This window comes from Nelumbo nucifera, chromosome 1, assembly GCF_055504915.1.
Source record: "Nelumbo nucifera cultivar China Antique chromosome 1, China Antique-T2T, whole genome shotgun sequence".
NCBI classification, from domain to species: Eukaryota; Viridiplantae; Streptophyta; class Magnoliopsida; order Proteales; family Nelumbonaceae; genus Nelumbo; species Nelumbo nucifera.
In genome coordinates, this window is record NC_142649.1 from 191,638,082 (window position 1) to 191,658,581 (window position 20,500).

At 39.8% G+C, this 20,500-nt stretch overlaps 1 protein-coding gene across 4 annotated transcripts in view; it reads left to right on the plus strand.

Annotated features, from left to right (window-relative positions):
* LOC104611826 (uncharacterized) overlaps positions 1-7,791 on the plus strand; it is a 93,090-nt gene extending 85,299 nt beyond the window's left edge. For 2 of the 4 annotated variants that reach the window (XM_010279052.3, XM_010279051.3), the window contains exons 8-10: positions 4,992-5,195; positions 6,102-6,146; positions 7,194-7,791. In XM_010279052.3, coding sequence (XP_010277354.1) covers positions 4,992-5,195; positions 6,102-6,146; positions 7,194-7,279 — 335 coding nt within the window. In that variant the 3' untranslated portion in view covers positions 7,280-7,791. Of the gene's footprint in view, positions 1-4,991; positions 5,196-6,101; positions 6,147-6,366; positions 6,692-7,193 lie in introns of those variants that run through there. The other 2 variants (XM_088895701.1, XM_010279053.3) reach the window with 1 other exon arrangement.
* Positions 7,792-20,500: the final 12,709 nt, after the last annotated feature.

Consider the following 20,500-nt stretch of genomic DNA (forward strand, 5'->3'; position numbering starts at 1 on the left):
AAGGAAATATGTACTTGACTTGTTGTCTGAGACGGGAAAGTTGGGAGCTAAGCCATGTAGCACTCCAATGATTCTTAACTTGCAGCTCACAAAAGATGGTGAATTATTTGAAGATCCTGAGAGATATAGAAGATTGGTTGGAAAGTTGAATTATCTTACTGTAACTCGTCCAGATATTGCGTATTCAGTTAGTGTGGTGAGTTAGTACATGTCCTCTCCAACAGTTAATCACTGGACAGCTGTAGAACAAATTTTGTGCTACTTAAAAGGAGCACCTGGGCGAGGAATTTTGTATGGCAATCATGGTCATACTAGAATTGAATGTTTTTCAGATGCTGACTGGGCAGGATCCAAGGAAGACCGAAGGTCTACTTCAGGCTATTGTGTATTTGTTGGAGGGAATCTAGTTTCATGGAAAAGCAAGAAGCAGAATGTTGTCTCACGTTCGAGTGCAGAATCGGAATATAGAGCTATGGTCAAGTCTGTGTGTGAAATAATGTGGATATATCAGCTTTTGACTGAAGTTGGTCTTAAAACTTCTGTACCAGCCAAGTTGTGGTGTGATAACCAAGCTGCTCTTCCCCATTGCATCTAATCCTGTTTTTCATGAACGAACTAAGCATATCGAGATTGATTGTCATTTCGTTCGTGAAAAGATTCAGCAAGGTTTGATTTCCATAGGTTATGTGAAAACAGGAGAACAACTGGGAGATATCTTCACGAAGGCTCTTAATGGGGTTAGGGTTGATTATCTTTGTAACAAGTTGGGCATGATTAATATCTATGCTCCAGCTTGAGGGGGAGTGTTACAGACTGTATAATTAAAATAGGAAGATGTTACAGACTGTATAATTAAAATAGGAAGTAAATACTAGGGAGATATGATGTTACAAACTGTATAACTAAAATAGGAAGTAAATACTAGGGAGATATGATTTACCTTGATTGTAGGACAGATTTGTAGGAATTTGATTAGTCTTCTTTCCTAATATATTCTTTCCTAACATAGAATTTGTAACTTGTATATTTACATACGAGATTGATGAATAATACAACAAATTCTTCTTCTTCCTCTGTTTACTCTTATTTTACAAAAATTAAATTGCAACAGACTTATCTCCCTGCCTAGTAGCAATCACCTGATTTCTCAATTGGTAGGTTCTAGCAACATTCTCACTCAGTGGATAAGTTTCTGCTACTCCATCCCAAATCTCCTTAGTTGTGTTAGCCCATAGAAAGTTCTTATAAGGGGTAACATGAAATTACGTAGCCAAGTCATCACCATGTAGTTCTCCTGTACCCACCGGGAGTAGTTAGTGACAGGTTTATTCTCTTCACTGGTGACAGACCATAATTTTCCATGAGCTCCAATGGCCATTTTTGCAAATTGTGACTATTCTAAGTAGTTTCTACCATCCAACTTGACTGTAGTGATGGTCCCTGCCCTGAAGGGGTCACTAGCACCCCTCCACCTATTCCCACTTCACCTGTAGATTTATATTCAACTCCACAACCCTCCATAGCTCCTAGAATAGATTAGGAAATCAATTGGAAATGAAAAGAAAAAAAAAAAAAAAATTATCCCCTTTGGAAACCTCAAACACCATCCTAGTACCCTAGAAGCCCCTCCCACCAAGTTTCCCTTCTTCGTGAGAGCAAGTATAAGGAAGAGGAGAGGCTGCCGTTCCCTCCAAAGACCTCCAAAAAGCTTGGGACTTGAACCACCCTATTCAAAAAACACCAAGAAACCGAAAAAAACCGGTGCACCACTTCCTGGGTCAAAAATGAAGAATCCTACTGCAACCAACATTCTTCCCCTTCCTCCAATTCTTCCTGATTTTGGTGATAAACCCTAGACATGCTACAAGGGATTGTAGATCCACCAAAAAATCCAAAAAACTGGGCACTCTTTAAGTCCTTGATCAGTAACTCATCATGCATTTGGTTGATCTTGGGCTGCATGATGGAACAGCTCAAAAATCCCTAAGGTTGCTCTGATACCAAGTTGAAAGTGAAATAAATCTGATCTGATTTGAAATCCGTGAGAAAAAGAAGCCAAAAAAGTTATCTGGCTGCCCCTTTCACTATCTTTTGTACTCATAATTAAAAAAGAATACAATGACAAGTATACCCTTAGTAAGTCGGCTATTGCTAAAAACACAAGTAAACACTCTTAACTATACATAAACTAATGGGCCTCTTAGGCCCAATAATTCTAGCTAAACTTTAAAAATAAAAAACAAATATTATCAGCCCAATCTCAACACAGACTTGATCCAAACTCACCAAATGATAATTGGACAAGTCCTTCCAATTGCTCCACAGAAAGTCTCTCATCCTCCTTTCTATCTGATCAGCCACTTCAAATGGGATTGGGAGAATAGACATATAATAAGCTGGGAGATTTGCGAGCACACTTTTGATTAGAGTTACCTTCCCACCCTTAGATAGATACCTGGCCTTCCAGGAAGCTAACTTTGAGTCAACCTTCTCTACAACTGGGGTCCACAGGGCTTTGGAAGTGCACTTGGCCCCAAGGGAAGACCCAAGTACATAGAAGGGAGGTTCCCTACTTTACAGCCCAGTAGCCCCGCCAACTCAGCCACATTCTCAACTTCTCCAAATGCCAATAACTCACTCTTGGCCAAATTCACTTTTAATCCAGACACCACCTCAAACCAATACAGCAAGAATTTTAAATTAGTTTACCTGAACTGATGAGGCCTCGCAGAAAAATAGTGCCGTCTGCAAACTAGTTAAGAGGAATTTGTGTTCCATTACTTCTGACTTTGAAGCCTTCCACACACCTTGTTTCAGCAGCCCGAACTTGACCTGCTTAAACCTTCCATTACAACAAGAAAGAGCAGTGGAGACAGTGGATCACCTTGCCGTAATCCTCTGGGGCTCTTGAAGTTCCCATGAGCAGCACCATTAATTAGGACAGAGAACCTTGGAGTGGTCACACAAACCTTCATCCAGTTTCTCCACTTGATTTTAAAATGCATTCTAGCCATCATATAGTCCAGAAATGCCCAATTGGCATGGTCGTAGGCCTTTCCAAGTCAATTTTGCATACAAAACCTTTCCTATTGCTTCTCCTTAGATCAATTAGCTCATAATTAACATCCCATCCTAAATGTGTTTGTTATGCACAAAAGCCCCCTGATAAGAGGATATGAGGGAATCCATGACAAACCTCAACCATGAACCCAGAATTTTAGCTAGGATCTTGTTCACACTTCCAATTAAGCTAATCGGCCGGAAGTCCTTCATTTCCACAACTCCACTCTTCTTGGGGATTAAGGAAACAAAGGAAGCATTCAAGCTTCTCTCAAGGGCTGCAGAATGATTAAACTCCTCCAAAACTTGCATTAGATCATGCTTTATGACATCCCAGAACTTCTTATAGAAGAGAATTGTAAAGCCGTCAGGACCTGGAGCTTTGCCTCCCTCCACATCTAATGCTCTCTTCACCTCCTCCTCTGAAAGGGTTTTTCCAAATCAGCAGTTTGTTGTTCAGACAGAGTCTCAAAGTGGAGATCATCCAAAGTTTGTCTCACCTTACATGGTTCATTATGGCTTCCTCAATCTCCTTCTCCTAAAATTTAACAATGGCTTCCTCGATCTCCTTCCCCTAATCCACTATGGATTCTCCTACTTGCAGCCTCTTGATATAATTCTTCCTTCTCACATTTTGATCTCTGCCTCCATTTCACCTCTTCCTGATAAGTTAGAGAATCATAGTCTTTCTTAGCCTTAAGTCTTTCTACTCTCGTTGTCTCCTCTAAAGCTCCCCCTTCCTCCTCTGAATTGATCTCAGTTATAATTTTCAAGCACTCAGCCCTCCTTTTTTGATCTTTTGACACCCTCTCCCGCTGCTATTTCTTGATATTTCCTTTCAGCCATTGTAATATCTTGCTCATGATATGACTAGCTGACCCCTCAAAAGAAGCCTTCACCCACCAAGATTTTATAGCTGTTTCAAGCTCCACCAATACCAGCCAACAATGTTCCAGCCGGAAGGGGTGAGCCTTCTTCCTTGGAACACCAGTCGTTAACTGCAATGGAATGTAGACAAAGATGTGGTCTTAGAGTCATCAACTGCACCGGTCATCAAAACTTTGGGTTTGTGAGGATATTTTTGACAAGTATGTGGTCTTAGAGTTAGAAAGAATTAATGCTAATACCAAGGACTCAAAGGTTTCTGAAATTTTCCCTAATGCAGTTAGAAGGCTCAGAAGTCAGAAAAGTACACTATTTCACTTATGAAAAGTTTTTGCCAGATTGAAAGGGGAATTATTTGGGGTTGGACCCAGTAAGAGGGTAAAGAAGACAGAGAGTTATTAAAAGAGGCAAAGCGGCTCTTGTTGCAGCCACTGAAGATGGTGAACAACCGGGCAATTGGTTGGGCAATACTTTGAAGGGTTTTGTGCTTGCTGGGTGTAGGTATGTTGTCATTGGACAGAGGATTGATTCTTGAGGGTCTGTCAGTTAGGCTTTACTTTCAGGTCCATTAGGGGGCTAAAATTCAATTTCTTTGTATTTTTGGGTTATAAGCTTCTCTTCAGGTTTGGGTTATTTGTCCTCTATTTTGGCTTTGGGGAGATAATATTGGAAGGTTAAAAAGGGGAGGGCAGTCTTTTAGAGCTGTTTTTACAGTTATCTTTTGTTGGTGACTACCTATCACCTCTTTTGTAATATTCTCTTTCTTATCTTAATGGATTTTCTTTTTATTTATTACCAAAAAAATGCTGAATTATTTTGCAAAGAATATCCATAAATTTGCGATGCAGACTCTATATATAACCTGGATAGGCTGTACTGTATTCACTATTCACTACTTTGATAGATGCTAGGTATTAAGGGATTTATTTTATTTTATGAAAAATTTGATACTTGCATATTTCTTATTTATGGTAGACTGGTTTGATTTGTCTTAAACTGTTTTTCTCATATGACATTAATTTTGTTACCTTCTATTGCTTTTTAAGTTCGTTATCATCTTGATGAGGATCCAAAGACTTTGAAGGTTTTCCCAATACCACTTCATGATTCAAAGGGGTCCACCTTGCACTATGATCGTATGAGTATCTCACCTGATGGAAAGATACTAGCAGCCACCCATGGTTCTACAGTGCAGTGGCTATGTGCTGAAACAGGAAAAGTCCTGGATACAGCTGATAGTGCACATGATGGTATGATCATCCAGCTTATTTGTAACTTGCACATCTTTTCTAGTTACAAAATAATGCATTCTCAATTCTGTAGCACAAACAGATGCATTCTTAATTCTGTCTTGATGTTTCTCCCAAAATCTGATACTAGCCATGGGATTTAACATCACTTAATGCTTCTAGTCTTGCATTTACATTTCTTGTCTCTTCTAACAAATATCACCTACAATCAACATATGGAATTGAGCCTTCTTGTATATGTATTGATTTTGGCTGAATTAGTTCTTTTTCTAAAACTATCTCTAGTTTGTCTTGCACTATGGTGTGTTCTTGGCTTGTCTGTAGAGAATCTTGGTTGGAGATCATTTGCACAACATAAATGTATATCAATTAGCTTTATATACATAGTATGATTGAACATGGTAGCCTACCTCTCTGAATCATCCAATTACTAGGCAATCAGATGGATGGAAAAAAGCCACAGTATAAAACTGTTTGATCTATCACTATATATGTATTATCCAATGTTTACAGCGACCCAGTAAAAGTTATTAATTGGATTGATAGGATTTCCTAGTTGATGCAATTTTTTGGGTCTGGTCATGATGTTTTGCGTGGGTTTCTACCTACATAGAATATTTCTTTGCCAGAAATCATTTTGCTAGACTATGTTTCTGTCATTTCAATAACACAATATTGTTGTCAAGTTAGTGCAAAGCATGTTGAACTATGAATTTTATCTTTGTTCTCTGGACCATTTTTTTAAACCTGATTCGGAGCTCACCAACCACCATCTCCCCTTATTTTCCTTTGAAGTTTGAGTTCTACTATATGGTCCTGTAAAATTTGTACCCAAGTACTGCATATTGCTACCTCACTCCTTGCTATACTCTCTTCACAAGTTCTGATTACTCCTATTAATTACAGGTGATATCACAGGTATCGCATGGGCACCAAAAAGCATTATAATGGGTATGTATCTTTTATTCCCTTTTAGAAACTACTAAAATCCTGGATTAGCTATAAATAATTCCTAATTGCAGATACCTTCTCCATACATCTTCCAGAGAAAATCCATCAATACTGAATTCAAAAGTTTTATACCACATTAGATTTATTGTGAGTAACATCAAAGGTTTATTTGGTTGACCTATCATTGATCTATTTAGGTAGCTAATAGGATGAATTTCAGGTAGGTTTCAACTCAACGGTATCCTAGTGTTCTGCTCAAAATCAACTTTTTCCAGCTTATGACACTTGTCAAGTTGTCACCAAAGGGAATATCAGTATATCACCAATTGCGACAAGATGATGATATGATCTAATTAAGTCATATTCTTGGTGGATAGGAGAACTCTAAGATGGAATGCATTCGATAGTTGGTCCTAACCCATGGTTATGATGCATGGAATGCCATGCTGTTTGTGGAGCAGTCTTGTGGTGTTCCTTATTTAAACAAATGCTTGCAGCAACTGGATTTGAAAATGAAATTCTCATTTGAACTGGTTTCTCGTGGAAACAGAATGTTGTGGTCTGCAATAAAATGGGAAATGTATAGGCAAATTGTCAAGGAAATGGATAAATACCATGAGGAGAAAGTAAAATAAATTTCCTAGGTTACCTTATTCCAAATGAAATTGCCTTTTTTGATGCATCTCTTTACTGTGCTCACCCATTTTCCTTGGTAACTCACATTTCCTGTATAATGTAAAACTTTGGATGCATAGGTTTCCTTACCTTTCCCTTCCTTTCCCCACCTTTTCCTTCAAACCAAACATAGCCTTAGGGGCACTGTTTTTCATTACCATTTGGTGGATGATTTCCTGTTCTAATTTCCCTTATCTCGCAACTACAGCTTGGGCACATCTGATGCAAAGACTCCTGACTTAATTCTGGGATTTGCCTGAATTGACAATTATTTCTAGTTCAACTTTTCTCGTTTTGACAGTATATAAGTTAAGTGTAAAGTCTCTTCATTGGCAATTATTTCTATTTTGAGTGCATATTATTTTTCTACAGCGGGTACATCTTCAACAATTTTAGCAACAGCTGGTGCTGACAAGAAAGTGAAGCTTTGGGTGGCTCCACCCCTCCATCCATCCTAGGGAATGGAATCTCTAGATGCATTGCAATCAACGGAAAGAACAAGCGAATCTGGACATACATATACTTCATGAGATTGTGTCCTACCCTTGCCCAAGTGTCATTACACCCGTAAAGCAGAAGGATACGAGTAAATGTATTGACCTCGTTCGCACTTGGTCAAGTTTTTTTGAAAGATCTTGATGATTAGGCAACTTTGGTAAAAGTAACATCCAGATTCCAACAGTGGTCTCACATCAATTGATGAACTTGAGTTTTTTTTTTTTTATGTGATAAAAATGAACAAGATTACATAATAGTGTCGTATTACTCGTCGACTCTGTATGTCCTCGTGCTTTGCTAATTAATTGATACTCATTTTTGTTTTAGTGCCGAGTCAGTCAGTTGCCTCAGAATAGACAAAACTGAGGTGATTGGATTCTTTTCGGTAGTTGGTAGCATGGAAGTACTATACAGGCCGTGTATGATGTATCGACTAAAAGCTTCCAATTTTATGGTGTTAACTTTTGAATTAGGACTTCATTTTTCTCTTTTTTGTTGTTGTTGGAAAATTGGGGAATTCACATCTGCGCCCACAGAATGCACCCTAAAAACGCTCCACATGTACATCTTAGCATGCATTGAGAACCTCTCCGGTACTTGTCATTGGGAACGTGCTGTGGGACGTTTTTGGGGCGCATTCTGTAGTGGTAGATTTGAACTCAAATTTTGAGACTACAATCAGTTGACTCAGAATAGACAAAACTGTGGTGGTTGGATACTTGGATTTCTTTTGATAGCGGGTAGAAAATTAATATAGCGAAGTGTTGGCCTAGGTTTAGCTCTTTCCGACCCATTACTTTGAATTATACTGAGTCAGTGAGTTGACCCGAAAATTTCCCATTATTCAATGTTTCTGCTGCTGCTACTTTGTTTTCTCTGTATATTATAGTGCTCGTGTCTCTGCCCCGATGGTTATGCCATTGGCATTAAACATATTTACATTGGAATAGAGGGGACATTCTTTAGCACTGTGAGTTCTCTCATCTTTCATGCGAGGTTCAGATATATTTCTGCAATACTATTATAGTCAATATCTCATAAATTTCATGAATCATAGAGTCCACTAAGTAAGAATAACAGATCTTTTCTAAATATTTTGCAAGTTAAAAATCAATTATAGGTTGAGTCTGCTCCTATTCGAGGTGCGTTCTGGAACTCTCGATGTATGCGCTGTATTGTCTAATTGGATTTAAAGAACAAGTGAAAAAACATTTGATCTGCCTGTATTGATCATACGTATCGTTCCGGGATCTCATTGATACGCCTTTATAGTGGGTGTATCAGGGGTCTGACCGGTTCAGGGTGTGGAGGTATAAACCGGCTCCCCTGAACCAGTTGCGAAAAAATTTAAAAAAAAAATGTCAAAAGCTGTATCGATTCACTCAATACACCCATACCGGCATATCAAGCATATCGATATTTTGAACCTTGTCCTCTAGGAATGTCAATGCCTTGGATGGGTTAAGTGGTAAACTGATTCTATTTCGTTGGTTTTGGTCAGTTCTTAAGCCGGTTTGTGGTTTGGTTCTTATTGAGGCTTACCTGCACCAAGAGCTACTCATTAATATCAGATTGACAAATACAAATATAGCCTTCACTAAGAATAGCGATATTTCATCGGACAGGGGGTGGTTGGGTTTGATATTCCTTGTTTCAACTGGGTTTGGGTTTGGACCGTGGGCTTCGAATTGATCGGTTTATATCTGAAATAGACGTCTGAGGTAAAAATACAGGCAGGTGGCATATGGCAGTCTTTACTAGTGATGTGAACCAAGGTTCAAAGTATCGTTACGTATAGGCCGAGGGCCGGTACGTATCGTTCTAGGACCCTTCCGATACAGCCCTACAGTTGGTGTATTGGAGGTCTAACCGGTTCAGGGGATGGAGGGGTCCTAGACCAGTTCCTCTGAACCAGTTTTGAAAAAATAAATAAAATAAAGTAAAAAAACAAGTATCGAAACGCCCAATACGCCCCTACTGGCATATCAGGCGTATCGATATATTAAACCTTGATGTGAACCAGTGATACAGTGAAACATTATAATTGACATTATCACATTGTTAAAGGTTTTTAACATGACAGTCTTTAGCATGATTTGATGATATTAATATTTAATCAAACACAAATATTCATTTATGCAGGACTCAAATATATTTTAATGGTTTATGTGAAGTGTGAGCTATGTGAAATGTTAAAAATAGTAGAAAAAATAAATTTACATGTTAATAAACTAATATAAATCCCATTACTTCTTTGAAATGCAAATTTTAGTTGCCAATTGAAAATATTTCTTTTATAAATTTTTGTAAGCAAAATATTTATAAATAAGTTGCAAATTTAAATTTCTTGTTGGTGTAAGAACACCTTTTATCTTTTAAAAAAAGCACGCCTTTTATATGGGTGACAAGGTTCAAATCTTCACAATTGCACGTTCATGAGGGGTAATTTGGCTCTCCGGTAACATTAAATCATGTGATACTTCCGAGCCGTTGCATAATACCTTGACGCCATGTAGGCAATGATATGCCTTTGCCAAGTTGGTTGAGTTTACCTCAGAATCACCTCAGACATGCCTCGGATGCACATTGAGAGAGTGCCCGGTACCAACTTGGCTAGGGCTGATCCGTATGCACCTCAGTAGGAGCAAACAGATGGTTTTTTCAGGATCGGGCCAGGGACCTCAGCATGAGGGGCAACCTCCTGCTAAGGTCTCACCGACCTAATTGAGGTCCAAGTGGTGACTTGCTTGACGTGGCGACTGGCCTCTGCTATGTGCGACTTATCGTCTCCAAGTCCTCTAGGATCACGTCGCTTGACTAATGGAGCTAGTTCCCACACCACCCGCTTTGGAGATAATTGGATAAGCTTTGTCGCTTTATGTAGAAATCACCTCCAAGCATGGCAGGATGATAAGCCATGTCCTCTCAGAGATCTCAGACACATTACATAAGGCTCACGACTACCAGCGTCTATTTAAAGGCAGCCCTTCAACCAGAGAAGGTATGCACAAGTTTTCTCTCAGATTCTCTAGTACTCTTGCTTTCTAGCATTTTCAAACTCTTTACTGACTTAAGCATTGGAGTGTCCACCTCGAGTAAAGCACCCCAGGTACTCTGATTGTTTTGTTGCAGCTCAACCAGCCGACCTTGTTAACCCACCATACAATTTGTCTTCCAGCAAGGAGCTACCAGATTGCACACCATTAATTGGCATCGTCTATGGGATCTGCTACAAAAAGCTAAGTTCTCACAAACTTTCTGCTAAGCATGCAATGGCCTTAACTAGAAACAACAACAACAATAACAATGCTGACAACGTCCAGATTGATGACACTTCAACCGAGGGCAGAACCAACCCGTCCAGAATACATCAACTCAGAATGTCCAGATCGGGCAGATTTCAGTCCCCCTAACACAACCAAGCATCCCAATGTTGCCGGGGCTGAGTCTCCCTACACTGCCAACATCGATCGTGCCTCCCTTGTAGGTTGAAAAATCCGTGATTCCCATTGGGGTTGATGGCCAGCAGCTTCAAGAGCTGGTGCAATACATCTACAGCATCGACTTTCGAATGTAGAGTTGGGAGGCTGTCTCACTATGATGGCTTGGATGCAACTGAACTTCATGCCCGACCTGCAAATGCCGCAAGTGCCTTAACAATACATTGCCTGTCAGGTCCCCACGCCAACAGTAGTCCTGAACTAGCAACATAACGACCAATATCAAAATCAGAATCAGGTGCAAAAACCCCTCCATCAGCAAAACGTCCCTCTCACCAACAACACACAAGCACTTGGTACTGCCGACTTGGAGAGGACTCAACATATGTGACTAGTTGGGCTACCTCCTCGGTCAAGCCCGCAAACATTGGCTCCACTATGGGGTCTTGAATAAGATGCCAAAGACGTACCCAACATGGCCCTAGTAAAAGTCATTTCGCACCAAAGGATGAAGAAGCCCAAAAGAAAGAGGAAGAAGTCAGTTCGAATAGCATGTCGTTCACCCCGCATGTCTTTTGCACTTCCCCATTGTCGACCAAGATCCATGCAACCCTTGGCCCAAGGACTTCAAGGCCCTAACCTCAAGTTGTACAAAGGCACCAGTGACCCGGTGGATCACGTAGAGAGTTTTCAAGCCCTGATGTAGCTATACGAGGCCTCAAATGCAAGCCTGTGCATGGCCTTCCCAACCACTTCCCGAAGCATAGTTCGGATGTGGTATTCTGGGATGGCCGCAAGCTCAATCTAAACCTGGAGGCAGTTTGCGGATTTATTCACGACCAACTTCGCTACCAGCAAGCGCTGCCCCAAATCCACTACCAGTTTAATGAACGTGGTCAAGCATCACGACGAATCATTAAGATACTATGCCAAGCGATTCAACCTAGAGAGGCTACAAGTTCCAAATCTTGACCTAGCTGTCCAACTCACTACTACAATCAATGGTGTTCGACACCTTGACCTGTGCTGGGAAAGTTTATCAAGGTATAAGAGATGCTCGGTTCCAAGAATGAGTTGGGTGGGAAGAGGAGGTCGGAAGATGATCAGTGTGGCAGCAACAATGACAAAAAAAGAAGTACATCGATCAAGTGAAGTAGGTCTCCCCACCGCAAGACCAGATCCTCCCCCTAGAGGAAATAAGTCATCTAAGCCGACACTCTCGGATTCCCCTCATAAAGACTAAGAACTACACACTGCTTAATGCTAGGAGAGGAGAGATCCTAATGGAGATTAAGCTAGCCGAGTATATGAAGTGGCTAGCTCCGTTGAAAGAAAATCCCCCCAACCAAAACCAAGACAAGTTCTACCACTTTCATAGAGAAAGGGGCACGACACAAAGAACTGTCGGAACGTAAAGAATGAGATCGAGGAACTAATTAGGAGGGGATACCTCAAGAAGTTCATTAAGAGAGACAACCGCCCTGCCAATCAACCGAGGAGAGAACAGTCCCACAAGACAACAACAAAATGACCCACCATGAGTTTCTGGTGGTAGCTACAGTGTCGCCCTACACTACAATATTAGTGTGAACGTCGGAAAAAATCCCCCGACTGTTCACTTCATGGCTGAATATATGCAATCACCACCCATTAGAAATCAATAATGGGGAGTGATGGGTCTCCCAGATCTAAATTTTACAAATCATTTAGAGCAAATAGTGACTCCTTACCAATCAGCCAGGACAAGGCCAATCTGGGTGAGTTGAGAGAGGGAAGGGGTTAGGGACAATAATGGGGAGTGATGGGTCTCCCAGATCTAAATTTTACAAATCATTTAGAGCAAATAGTGACTCCATACCAATCAGCCAGGACAAGGCCGATTTGGGTGAGTTGAGAGAGGGAAGGGGTTAGGTACCCCTCTCACTGGTCAGTGTGAACGCCAAATCCCTCTTCATTTTGGATTCAAATCAGAAAGCCTAAATCTTCTAACCATTCAAAAGGAGCAGAATGCCCCTTCCTTCATTTCCGAACCAGCCCCCTTTTGGATGCAGGGGCCTGAGCAAAAGGACAAGGGATCATCCCTTTTCTATCAGAACTCCCAACCTTAGACTCAACTGTCTGGTCAAAATGAAGAAGAAGCACAAGCCTCTCAAATGCTGGAGAATGGGCAAGCTCTCGTATTCAAACTTAAATGCCAGGCTGAAACTTAAACAATGTAAGAAAGACTTGAAAGAAAATACATATTACATGTTAACAGAACCTAGACTCAGTAAGATGTGAGGTAAAAAATTTTACCTCATGTAGCCTTAGAACGGATGAATTAGAAATGCTGCAAGACAACACTTGACTTTCTGGAATGCTTTCTTTCAGGTAGAGGTACGACAATTTCATCTTAGCCTTGAATAGATGACCATTCTTATGGAACTTTTGATAGGGAAATGGAGAATGGTAGCACTGAGCGGAGTTTACTTCTTCCTTCAACCCGCCTCGGTTCGTTTTTTCTAGTTTTCCTCTTCGAAGAGGTTCTCTATCATTCTCTCTCTATTTTCCGCTCACAAAGCTCTCAAGCCCTCTGTAGAGCTCCTCTCTTTCTTCTTATAACCTCTCCTCTTTTGCGCTCTCTCTCTCTCTCCCAAAACTCCTTTGACCTCCCTATGCTCTATTTGAAGAGACCCCTTACTTAGATTTCACCCATACGCCCCCCCCCTTTCTCATCCAACTTCTATTCTCCTCAAAACCCCTCTTGATTCCTCTCTTTTTGTTCAAGCTCTTTCTCTCTTTCTTCTTGATTTCCCCTCTCTTCTGCGCTCTCTCTCTCTCTCCTCAGCTCAGCAGCTCCTCAAAAAGGAAAGCATCAAGAACCTCTCCCTTCCAAACACCTCCCCAACGACTTCTCTCTCTTGGGAATGGTCTAAAAAAATTATAGAAGAAAAGGGGGTTTTGGTTGGTAAGCTAGGGTTTGGGGGGCATCTTGCCAGGTTGGGTCTTCAAGAGTAATTTCGGGTGAGGAAATTTTGGTTATTTATGGTCTTAGGAGCAATTCAGTAATTTGGGGTAAAAGGATAATTTAGTAATTTGGTTTCATTGGGCAAATTGGTAATTTGGGGTCCAAATGGGTAAGCTTAGAGGGGCATTTAGGTAATTTGCGAAAATGAAGGGCATTTTACTAATTTTAGAAGAAATGATATTTTGGTAATTTGGGCAAAGGGGTATCTTTGGTAATCTAGTCAAGGGTATTTTGGGAATTTGTTGTGAGGGGGGTAATTTGAGAATTTGGTATGGGGTATTTTAATAATTTGGTGTGAAGGGGGTAATTTTTGGGAATTTGGTGTAAGGAGATAATTTGGGAAGTTGGTCAGGGGTATTTTGGGAATTGGTCCAAGGTGATATTTTTGGGAATTTGGGCAAAGGGGTATTTTGAGAATTTGGAAGAAGGGGTATTTTTGTAATTCTAGCTTTAAAGGGTATTTTGGTAATTTGGTTAAGGGCATTTTGGGAATTTGGAAAGAAGGGGTATATTAATACTTGGGTCAGGGGTAATTTGGGAATTTGGTAACTCGACATGGAGGGAAGGGTGATTTTGGGGTCTAAGGTAATGTCTAATTGGGGTTGATCGGAGCCATCGAATTGGTATCGTGCAAATTTAACGGTGGATTTGAGGGCTCTTGGGGTGAAATTCGGATCTCTTGGGTTTTTGATGTTTCGAAGAGGTCAGATGGGTCTAATTTGGTGTTTGAGGTGAATTGAAGGTCCAGGCAACAGACCAAGCAAAAATCAGGTGCTGACAATTAGGCTACCCGATCCTACATGCCCTTAGAGCAGTGGTACCCACATACCACCTCGCGATGAAATTCCCCACTAACTATGGGGTGGGAGTAGTGCGCAAAGACCAGCACAAGTCTCCCAAGTGCTATGTGGTGGCCTTGAAAGGCAAAGGGATGCAGAACTTGGAGGTAGACCTGCAACTGGTCCTGGATAATTGTGAAGAAAGAGATCACCCAATGGAGGACATCGTCCAAGCATCAATCTCAGATACCGGCCCCTAGAAAACGGTGCAGGTTGGCTCACGACTCAATGAACCACTGTGCTCCAAACTGCTAAACTTTTTACGTTCGAATTTAGATGTTTTTGCATGGTCAATTGAAGATATGTTGGACATAGACCCCTCTATTATTACTCGTAAATTGTTGACTCCTAGTTAGACCAATCAGATAGAGGAAATGGAGCTTCACCCATGAGAGGTGGAGAATAATTGAAGAAAAGGTCAGGAAGCTCCTTGTAGCAGACTTCATTAGGGAGGTCGAATACCTGAGTTGTATTATGAACGTGGTGCTTGTAAAGAAGTCAAACGGGAAATGGCACATGCGCATTAACTATACTACCTGAATAAAGTCTATCCAAAGGTAGTAGATGCAACCTCGGGGTTCGAGGTTACAATTAGATCTAAATGGATCCTGTCGACCAAGAAAAACCACCATTTGTAACTGAAACAAATCTTTATTGTTATAAAGCCATACCTTTTAGCTTAAAGAACACTAGGGCAACCTACCAGCGACTTGTAAATAAGATTTTTTTTCGATTTAATTAGTAATAAAATTGAAGTTTATGTTGATGACATGATAGCCAAAAGAAAATCTTCTAAATCATTAATTGTTGATTTAATCAATGTGTTCGCTATACTTAGAAGTGGGCAATCATCGTTTTAACCGATGTGTTTGCTAGGGCGACCTAGGTCCGTTAAAGAAATACAAAGGCTAACAAGTGGTATAGTTGACCTGAATTGCTTTATGTCCAAGTCAGTTGGGTGATGTCTTCCCTTCTTCAAAGTTATTAAGAAAGCCCAAGACTTTGACTAGACCAAAGAGTGTTAACATATGACAAACTCAAGGAATACCTTAGCTCTTCGCCCTTACTAACTAGGCCAAAACCCGAAGGTGAATTGAGGCTCTACCTCTCTATGAGTGACGAGGTGGTTAACTCGGTCTTAATTCGAGAAGTGGAGGTGCAGCAACCAATCTATTACATAAGTAAAGTGTTGCACGCCATTGAGACCAGATGCCCAAACATTAAAAAACTAGCCTTCTCGTTAGTTACAACAGCTCACAAGTTGCACCCGCACTTCCAAGCCCATATGATTATCGTCCCCATCGACAAACCTCTATGGCAAGTTTTACAAAAGCTCGAGGTGTCAGAAAGGTTGACAAAGTGAGTAATCAAGCTCGATGAATATGATATTCGGCTTGAGCCTCGTCCAACAATCAAGGCATAGGACTTAGATGACTTCGTTGCCGAATTCAGGTTTAGCACGTCAACCCCTTAAGTTGGAGAACTTGTGACCACTACAAAGGCCTCAACCAGTGTGGCACCTATCCCAACCTGGGATGAAGAGCCCTAGATCCTCCATGTAGACGGTTCGCCCAATCAAAGAGAAAGCCCAAAAGCCTACCATGTTGGCTTACTTGGCCAAGGAAAGAGCTACTCCCGAACTTCCGTTCGTGGCACATCTAGCAAATCCCAACGTCTGAGAACGCCAAGGCTGATGCACTTTCTAAGCTGGCCAGTGCAATGGACACCACTCGAAAGACCGTCTACATTGAAGACTTATTGCATCCAAACATTGAGAAAGCAGCAGAAGAGGTCTCTCCTATCCTGGTAGCATAATCAAGCTAGATAGACCCACTTGTTGATTATCTACGCCACAAGACCCTACCAGTATGGGATCAAGAATAATAATGGTTAATATTAATTCATTGATGAATTTTTTAAAATATTTATCATGTAAAATGCAAAAATTAGATATTTATGATTAATTGTGTATATGATTCATAAAATGTATATGAGATACATGGAATAAAAAAAGTGTGGGGTGGACTGGTCCACACCACGCTATAAAACACCACTATGGGTGTGGACTGGTCCAGTCCACACAGTTTGTCCATAGTTTAGAACAGCTATGGATTGTGGTGTGGGGTGGATTGGTCCCTACCACAAAGTGTGGTGTGGAACAGTCAACACCCACCAATTTCTCATCCACACTACAGAACACCCCCTTGGTAAATACGAACTAAGATAAAAACTCTGTGGTGATGCTAACTTGATAAGTAAGAACTAAGATGGGCTTTCAAAAACCAACTTAGTAAATGCTTACTCAATTGACCTAAATCCCATATTGCATCACTATTTACAAAAGCCAATATACCGAAGCTCAAAATTAGGACAAGCCTTGTAAAAAGTGTGGAGCCTTCATTCGTTTCGTTATGCCACCCTTCAGAACCTTGAGAAAGTAGTTGTGACTGTGAGGTTTTCACAACTTTGAGGTAGCCCAAGTATCCATGTCTCTCCAACAAGCCTGGTTCTATTACCCATAAGATATTACAGCCACACATCAAAAACATATCAATTGTCATTTATGGGGAGATGTTCCTAATAAACAGTCATAGTCTTCTAAGTACATGTGGGTAGCAGATCCAAATCAGCTCAAACATGTTGGTAGATGGGGGAATGCTTTGTGTGGATAGCTTGCCAAATTCATCAAATTCCTTATCTGTTAGGAGTTGCTTAGCAAATAGATCTATATGAGGAAAGAATCCTTTTTTGGGTAAATTGCTGAAACCTCTCTTGAAATTTTTGACTGTTGCTGAAACCTCCCCTAAAGTTTGGTAATTGCAATCACTTCCCTTGAACTTTTTAACATAGTTGCAAGTAGACCCCCTTTGTTAGAATTCTCTAACAAGAGGCACGGAAATGTGTAAAATACTCATCCAATTACTATTGAGTCTGATTTCTACAGAAAAAATTACAAGTTTTATGAATAACAAAAAAAAATAAAGAATTCAAAGCTACAGTTGTACCTTTGATCCATTGATATGAAGGATAATTTTGAAACAAAAATCAATTTCGAAAAAGAGATTGGAAGGGTTTGGAGTAATAATGATATAAACAGAAAATTTAGAAAATAAAATCTTAGTAAAAAACGTAATTGCATAGGTATCTCGGACATTTCACCGCCATATGTTAGAGGATTCTAACATAAGGGGTCTACTTACAACTGTGTTAAAAAATTCAAAGGAGATGATTACAATTATCAAACATATATAGGAAAGGTTTCAGTAACAGTAAAAAAAACAAAAAGAAAAAAAAAAAAAAACTTGAGGGGAGGTTTCAGCAATTTACCCATTTTTTTAAAGTCATTTTTATGGGTACTCTATAAACTAAAACTTTGAACTTCATTTGGGAAAAGAATTATCAGTGACCAAGATCCAGTGTACCGAAACCGCTTTTGCTGCATGAATCATTCTCCTGAGTACTGCTAATTAAATAAGCGATAATTGCCTAAAACTTCTGAATGATGCAAAACAGGAAAACATGCAAAATTTTAGGCGTTAATGGGGTTGGTGATCTGTAAATGTAACAAAGGTAACAGAGCAAGTTTTATGCGCCGTGGCTTGTCATCTGTGGGGACCCAACTGATTAATATCAAACTCCACTTTCCCATTTCCTACTTTGTGCTTTCAACGGACTTAAAAAAAGGAATTGAGGATCTTTTTCTTTTTTCTTCTTTTTTTAGAGATTGCAGTAAAATAGAGTCGTCGGGATCACCTGCCAACAAAACCCGTTCAAACCCCTTTATCAATAGCATCTCACTCCGCATATTTCATACATGACGGATCCCTTTTTTATAATAGTCCCAATCTCATAGTGAGATGTGCGGTTATAGATCAAGTCGGTAAAGGGTTGAAACGTAATTTATTGGTCAGCAAGATATTCTCTCTTCACTGTATATTTATTATCGACGACACAAAGAAAAACCGTATAACTCCCAACTCCCACCCCACTTTTGGAGTCTCCAACCTACCTTCGTCTTCACTCTACCTTTGCATCGCATCACATGTATTACATGTTTCACTTATTTATATATTTTTTAATTATACATTCTTGTAAACCACCCATACTTTCCAATAATGTCAATTATTGCATCCTCGTAAATTATAGTAATGTTATTAAGTGGAAAATGTTTTCTATAAGGTTAATGTAGGCTCCTTTCCCATGTATCCTCCTTTACTAATTTTGCCACGTGGCAAGTTTCTATTCAGCCGAACGTGGTTATACAATGCAAGGAGAGGATGATGTGTCAACAAGGTGGAAATCAAAAGCCTCCCACATGACCACATGTCAAATTGTTGAGTTGTATGATTTCTGAAATATCATCAACAATTCGCTTGATACATCATTTTGATCTTAGTATGTTTTTCCCCTCTTTATTATTTATGTAACTTACAGATAATAGATACTATTATTTGATTGAGATGGGTTTACTTTGAAATTGAACAATTTATGTAATACAATGAGCAAAATACCTATATAACACTTTAAAGCAATGTAACTTAATTGGTAGATAACAAAGACACCCAGTACGGGTTAAGGGGTCAATGGATCGGTTTTGGATTGGACCCCGTCTAGTCCAAAATCAATTTGGACAGATTGGACGGACCAATAAGATATACTGGATTGGATCAATTCAGTCCAAAATATTTATTAGATTGAATTCGACCTGATTCGCATGTAACATTTATATTGGATTGGGTTGGATTAAGCCAATATCTGATTCATTGATATAAGATAAGAACATATGTATCAATGGATCAGATTTGAGTTAAAACCAATCTAAATCAAAATGAATTTAAACAGATTGGACGGTCCACACAATGATTTGGACCGGTCCAAATTAGTCCAAAACATTCACTGGATTGGGCTGGACCTGGTCCATTTATAATGGACTCACATTAGACTGGATGAGATTGGACCAAATCCAGTCGAATTGACACCCCTAGACTACGGGTCAAGGGCTCACAGATCATTCATGAGTAGAATGAAAATCAACGACAACATGGGGTGCCATAATAATGGATGACTGGAAGTTGATGAAGCAGAGTGGACAAGTGAAAGAAGAAGAGGATGCCATTGATGACTGATATTGGAGGGAAAAAGGAAATGACTACAGCAGCATCAATCTCTTTTGTTTGTAATATCGTCCGTCGGTGGGTCATTAGAGTGAATAATAATCAATTAAGATTCAAAATGCATGATAGACCCCTATACAAAGAAAGTTAAGACAAATCATTCAAAGCTGCTTGATGATGCTTCAGTATATATAATCTTACATACAATAACTTTTGTAGTCTATCAACAAGAGCTCAGTGAATTGAATCATTAAGTCAAATCATTGTTGGCATACTTGTTCATCATAAGGTAAGAGATCAAAAGTTTATCTTCTTCAATGGGCCAACCCCATGATCTCTTCTCTAGGTTAGTTTGATAAAAGAAATCAATTCAATTTGGTTATCATCTCAATGGTGAGGACAAAGGTATACAGAACTAATAGCTTCAATTATTTGCTCTCTTACAATTTTTTTTTCTTTTAAATTTCAAGTAGGTCCACTATTCTCCAGCTACACCGCGCCTATCTGTAGAAAGAAACCATGAAGCCAAGGATAAAGAATTCATCAGGTTATTCAACCACATCCAAGAGAAGAAAAGTAAAAATGAGGGTATTTTTAAATAGATGAAGTAGTTAATTGTAAAGTTTTCAAAATCGGACCGAACAGGAACCGTTTTGGGACAGGTTCTTGGGTCGAATGGTCTAATTGTCCAGTCGAAACCGATGACCCGTTTTGATAAAAAAAAAAAAAGTCAAAAACCATTGTATCAATTCGCCTGATACACCCATACCGGCATATCAAG